Genomic DNA, 6674 nt, shown 5'->3' with positions numbered 1-6674 from the left:
GTCTTTGATCAGTTCTATATAATCTCATATAGAGGTTTCCAAGTGGCAGTTAAGAAGCAGAAGTGGTGAGCCCAGCTGAACTCAATGGAGTGTGAATGGCCCAGTTCTCCCTCAGCTGAGTGGAACAATTAGCTCTTATGCTAATAGGTGGACCATTCCAATACATTTCCGGCAGGAAAAGCACTTCTTATTTCATCCTGTTTTATTGTGAGTAGACTGTGAGAACCTAGACTAAAAAATAACCATAAACTTATGGGGTGATTTACACCTTTTTTAAAGGTAAAGTCATGGTAATGCCTCCTAGTTGGACCCTGGTGCAATGACTGTAACCACAACAATGCAGTGAATCCCATTCAACATCTTAATTTACTACAGCATCCATTGTTGTTGGCTTCCTCCAGTCTCCAACTTGATCATCAGCCTTTCATCATTTCAAATGGATACATTCACTGTTCACATTTACCAATGGCTTACTATCAATTAATGAGTCTGTCTGCTTATTTTTTCTGTTTCACTATCCATAGGCCTACATACTGTACATGAGCCATACTCAACAAGTGGACCACGGACCGGATCTGGACCCAGAACGGGCTCAATACGGGCCCCGGGCCACAAAAAAAAAAAATTGTTATACAGTATTTGATTTGTAATAGTAGAAGCCACAAGGTGCAATGTCAAAATTTGGTAGTGCATGAGTAGTTTTCCACTTGTCATGTCATTCACTGAAAGACCTTAGAGAGATATTTATAACCTGTCAGAAATGTCCTGTTGATAAACTAGCCCATGTTAGCTGGTTAGACTAATTTACCTAGCTAGCTATCTAAATCTTGTAGTTATCAGACCAGATTAAATGCCCTGAGGCCTTGACCCCATGGGGGCACCCATTGATTTTTGTGGAGTCACTCAGGTATCATATGAACACACATAAGAAATTGCAAAATGTGTGGAATTGCAGGAAATTAGCTTATAAAATGGCACATTTTCTCTGCCCCAAGACAAATGTGTAGAATTTCAGGAAATGAGCTCTAAAACTGCAAAATGCTACCTCCGCCTACAAGAGGGGTGTTAACATTTTCGGGATACATGCATTGTGAGATGGGTGTTTGTTACTAAGCCGATAAATGACAATATCCATCCGGACCTTTTGCCACCTAGGGAATGTGTGACCGGACCTTCTTAAATAACAGTTGACCGCCCCTGCTGTACATCTTTTAAAAAAGTCCATGAAATGGAAATCATGTGTTCCCTATTGTATTATTATCACCAATATTGGATTGGAACGATGACATTGGTCAGTCAGCATCTCTATTTGTGTACTCATGCAGATAGATTGCTTTAAAATGTTATAATTAAGTTGAAACACACTGGATCATTACATAGCCACTACATTATTGGGGGAGGGGTGCAGTTTGTCTACCTAAACTAAACATACATTATTTTCTTACTCCAGAACCAGCCATATGGGTGCTCATCCTTCTGACCCGACCTCAGAGCTTTTGTAGTGCCGCGGCTGCTTAGGATATAAAAGTGCACAGATGTTCTTGCAATTACAAGACTCTCTGGTCAGTCGTCCTCCTCAGTCAGACAAGGCCCCCGGGGGACATTAGTCACTCATTTAGAGAGAAAAGGTTGAGAAGCAATGAACACCATGGCCATTACATGTAATTTATCAACATTTTATTTTAGAACACTTGAACAAAATAGCATTGACATTGAAATGATACAAACACTTATAACAAAATAGGAAATAATGATACAAAACGTTCAGTGTGAGCGACAGCAATAAATAATAACTTCTAATCACACAAGTTAAGTGCAAACAGAAAAAAGGCAAACAACTATCTACAGATATTTTAAACGAACAAATAGTATCCCTAAGCATACATGAAGTAGTATGGTATGTTAGAACAATGTATCTTCTATGATAGTCCGCAAGGAATTGCGTCTGTAGCAGGATTGATATATACAGTTGACCAGTCAATGGACATCAGGCTCTGCCTGTAGATTAAATCTTCTTTGTACATACAATTATTTTCTTGACAAGAAGAACAAAAAAAATGTAAGTGGCAACTACAAATAGAAAGAGCGTCTTTTTTATTTTTATTTTTTTTTTATTTTTTTTAGAAAGGTGTCAAAACTGTACAAAATGTAGTTTGTCCCTGAAAAAGAAAGCTTAGTTTCAACCTGAGATTTAAAAGTCAAAGGATGGTGACTTTTAACTGCACAAGACACTTGAAGACTCAGATTCAGTGGATACAGATGAAATGGGTCCTCTTTTTTTAGTCAGTACTTTATGACTTGACCTACTGCTGACAGTCAGTGCATTCCGGGCAGATTTCTTGAACTTAACGCCCAGGAAAGCATAAAGGATGGGGTTGAGACAGCAATGAAAGTATGCCAGAGCCTCTGTGATTAAGAGCCAGGTCTGCAGACTCTGCTCCAGGGCACAGCTATGGGAGATCACATTGAGCAACATTAGGGTGTCCAGAAAGATCCCCACACAGTACGGCAGCCAGCAGCTGAAGAAGCACATGATGAGGATTACGGTGGTCTTGAGAGCCTTCCTCTTCAACACTTGACCCTTGGCACCCTGGGACAGCTTGGCAATGATGATGCAGTAGCAGGTGAGGATGACCAAACCAGGCAGGACAAAGCCCACCAGAATGTGCTGGAAACGGAATGCAGCCATCCAGTAGAAGCTAGTCTTCTGGGGGTAGATGCGCTGGCAGATGGTTCTGGAGCCTCTATCCAGAGCTGTGGCAAACACTATGTCAGGCACAGTGAGAACAGCAGCAGGTAGCCATACCGCCACATAGATCCATCTGTCTGCAAGGAGCTTCCTCTTCCTGGTGGTTTGGCTGTTGGTGGCATGCACCACTGCCAGGTACCTGTCCACGCTGATGAAAGCCAGAATCAGAACACTGCTATACAGGTTGATGGTGTAGATCACATGCACAGTGGTACAGAGGAAGCCACCAAAGTACCAACTGCTGGCCGCATCCACCGCCCAGAAAGGTAGCGTGAAGACGAGTAGGAGGTCAGCCACAGAAAGATGGAGCCTGTATTTATCAGTCATCGTTTTGACCTTTTTCTGGTAGCCCATCACTGTTACTACCAGTCCATTTCCGACGATTCCAAGCAGAAAGATTATTCCATAAACTGTCGGTAAGAAGATCCTTTGAAAATCATCACCACCGACTCTGTTGCACGGCTCCTCGAAACCCAAATCCAAGTCAAAATCCCCTGAATCTTCATAGCTGGTGTTGTCAAAAAATATGTGCTGCAAAAAAGAAAAACAAAGTGTAAGATTATAATCGTTTACAATAAGTCTATTAAAAATAATTGGCTATTTGTGAACATACTTAAAACTAAGTTAGTTATGACGGAATAGTTTAGGCCTATTATAAGGCTATATTTGTGTTATTTGAGAAACATTGATAAATTACTTAGAGAAAATAAAATGCATACCAAAATTGCGGCGAATTATACAGAATAGTAAATTGATAAACATAGCCTCGTTTATTATATAGAACAATGTGTTATAGAACCTATGTCTATATTAAAGCTATAGATACAATTACAATACTTTTAAATAATGACTGAAATGGTAAACTCACTTCGACCTCGTAAAAAGTAGACATCGTGGCAACGCAGTGATGTGGGTTATCTCCGCGGGTCTGAATAACTTTAGTAACCTGAGGATTCGAATGCACCTAAATAGCCTACCCTCCTTGCGCTCCTCCCAAAGGAGGAGCCTTGGTCGCGTGTGACACAATGTCGTTTTTAGGGTTCTCACAAAAGTGGCCGACGTCACTTGAATGCGTAGACGAGGCTTTGAGAAATCTACGCAGTAGCCCTTTTGCAATATTTAAACATTGGACAGATTTTACACATGGAGTGTTGAATTAGGCATTAATTGGTATTAAAATCTCCGTGCACTTCAGTGGCGATTTTAGCATGTACATCTTGGTGGGGCAAACTCCCAAACATGTTTTTAGATGCATGCCAACAAAGCCACTACACAACACAACACTAAACAATACATTAATTAGACTATAACGGTGACAAGCGGTGCCCACAAACTGTTAGGGTCTACATAAAGCTGTCCCAACACCTTACCACTGCTACACCGTGCTAACAGCAAACAGTTCATTCAACCTCATTTAATGCCATTTTTAAAAAACATAGCTGATATGGCTGACTCGCTTAAACAAATGTGGTTTCTATTGACAATTGAGATGTACAGGGGACGTATAAGGGGACGACGAGCGGATAAGAGGCAATCGTTAATTTCGATTGAGGCATTAATGACCGAGCTAGGACGGACATAATCAATATAAATAACTATTTGTTCAGCACTTTTGAAATGTACAGCTACAGAATTAAGAACATGGGCCGTTCTTACAGTATTCTCCCTGTACACCAAGTCAGAACCATAGCATAAATAAAAGGCGGCTTTAAGCAGACAATGAAAGCACTTACAATATTTGATGATGACATTTCTCTAAAACAGCCTATAGGCTACATGTGCACCACCAAATCAGAACAGTATGCTAAATTATGAGGGGAAAAGGGACCAAATTATTTGGGTGAGGCACATGGGCTACTAACACCTTACTAGGCAACATACACTTAGTATTACTTTCTTAGCTACAGTATACATATCTCCCCGGCATATTACATCATTTCTGCAGCAGCATACAATACATTTTTGGACTCATCTTCTTGTGCTATGCTCACTTGAACAGTGGCACGGCGGTCCTTCATGGGCAAATTTTATCATCAAATGTTGTCATCAAAGTCTGGCATTCTCTGGACTTATGGTGCTTTCAAGACAACTGGGAACTCCGAAGAAAAAAAAACAAGGTTGAATCATGGCGTTAGTGATATTCAGGTCGGAGCTCTAGAAAGAGGCCCGAGTTCCTGACTTGGAATTCCGAGTTGGATGACTGCTCAAAATGGGGCTTGAATTTTCGAGCTCTCCCCGTAGATTTTGCTGTGACATAGTGTCCCCATGAGTGACAGAACACTGAGCCAATCACAGCGTAACTAGAGAACATTACCAACTCCTATGCTCCGTATTTTCCGCTGGCTGCCCCACCACCACAGAAAGCACTGAGCTAGGCTGAAACACTTGCATTTTGGAGCTGCCTTACTGAAGAAAGCCAAAAGAGACCATGTTTGTATGCAGCTTTATTAACTCAATGATAAAACATTTTTTTACATTGTTTTGATGCCAAAATAACATGCAAAACAGGCAGAAATCTAAATTCAAGCCCCTTTGGTGCCACATTAGAAGTGCCCATCCAAGAAGGCTCAAGGTCATTGGCCACAGATAAAATTGTGTCAAATCCCGTTATATCTACAGTAGCTTTGATTGGACTGATGTCAACACCATACTTTCAAAATCTTAGCAAGCAAGCTAGCAGTCATCATCATGAATCAAGTCGACAATCTACTGGCAAATATTTTTTTACATTTGGTTTTGTAGCTAAACAAGTGCGGCTCAAAACAGGTGGGGCAGAATGACGGGTCGCCACTGATGCACTTATGTACTTTTCTCACTAAATCAACTATACTCCTCCGCGACAGGTAGCCCAGCAGTTAAGTTTATTGGGCCAGTAACCTAAAGGTTGCGGGTTTGAATCCGCAAGCCGGCAAGGTGGACAAATATGCAGTCCTGCCATTGAGCAAGGGAATTAACCCCCAACAACAACTGGTTCCCGGGCGACCGATGACATGGATGTTGATTAAGGTAGCCAATCCGCACCTCTGATTCAGAGGGGTTGGATTAAATGCGGAAGACATTTCAGTTGAATGCATTGAGTTGTGCAACTGATTAGGTTTCACCTTTCTTTCATCCAGCCTGGTCTCATAGCGGCCCACAACATCATGGATAACATGGATTTGGTAGTGCTGATAGGCATTTTCTGGCATTCAATATGTTTGATAACAGTTTTTTCCACAGGTTGTCACTTTCTAAGTAGGTCTACTGTTATGTCTACACTTTCCAAGTGTTGAGTGACCCAAAGGATTTGAAATATCTCTCTCTATGTGCTCGTGCTTAGACAGGTCGTGGCACTCATTTTTCTCGCCCTTTTCTAACCAAACTACTCTCACCATCTCTTATTTCAGTTGAAGTAATCCCCGGCTAGTGTTGGGTGATGACGGGGAAGGTCACTATGATCTTTAGGTTAAAAAAAAGAGGGTTACTCGGTAACCAAATAGCTGCAGCCTGTAGCATGCAGTTATCCTCTTTGAAATCTGATATTACTGACTGATTGAATGAATCCACTAACTTGATCAGTTCAACGTATATTTGTGTTGCAATGCAAATGTTTTTATGTACCACACCAATCCCATCAGATACATAGTGCAGAGTACAGACTAGCAGTTGATGTGAATAAGAGGGGATGAAGTGGCAGTATTGTTAGGAACTCGACTCTTTTAACTAACACATTTTGGGGCTCTGTTTCCTGCAGATCCTGGACTCCTGAGGAGAGGGGCCTGAGAGCGAGAGAATGCCCACTGTAAAGGATTGGATTGGGTCCTCTTATCAAAGCCAGCCACGGGCAAACAGTTGTTTTCTGTCCCTGTGGTTGAAGTGTGTGCTGATGGATTAAATGTAGAGGCAGTGACTTACTACATGTTAAGTAAAAAAAAAATATATATAT

General features: G+C 41.3%; 1 protein-coding gene across 1 annotated transcript; it reads right to left on the bottom strand.

Annotated features, from left to right (window-relative positions):
* Positions 1-1665: 1665 nt before the first annotated feature.
* LOC120057843 (C-X-C chemokine receptor type 4-like) lies at positions 1666-3674 on the bottom strand. The gene is made up of 2 exons (XM_039006307.1): positions 3618-3674; positions 1666-3280 (listed from the first exon to the last, which is right to left on the bottom strand). Exons 1-2 carry the CDS (start codon positions 3639-3641, stop codon positions 2216-2218), a joined length of 1089 nt encoding a protein of 362 aa, XP_038862235.1. The 5' UTR covers positions 3642-3674; the 3' UTR covers positions 1666-2215.
* Positions 3675-6674: the final 3000 nt, after the last annotated feature.

Source organism: Salvelinus namaycush, chromosome 13 (assembly GCF_016432855.1).
Source record: "Salvelinus namaycush isolate Seneca chromosome 13, SaNama_1.0, whole genome shotgun sequence".
NCBI lineage: Eukaryota > Metazoa > Chordata > Actinopteri > Salmoniformes > Salmonidae > Salvelinus > Salvelinus namaycush.
Note: the sequence above shows the minus strand (reverse complement) of the source record. Positions and strands in the feature narration are given on the sequence as shown.

What these genes read in the sequence shown, in the direction of transcription:
- LOC120057843 (XM_039006307.1), bottom strand. Translation starts at nt 3,641, where the DNA reads ATGTCTACTTTTTACGAGGTCGAA. An exon ending in CTACTTTTTACGAGGTCGAA is followed by an intron (nt 3,281 to 3,617) that starts GTGAGTTTACCA and finishes TCTTTTTTGCAG; the next exon opens with CACATATTTTTTGACAACAC.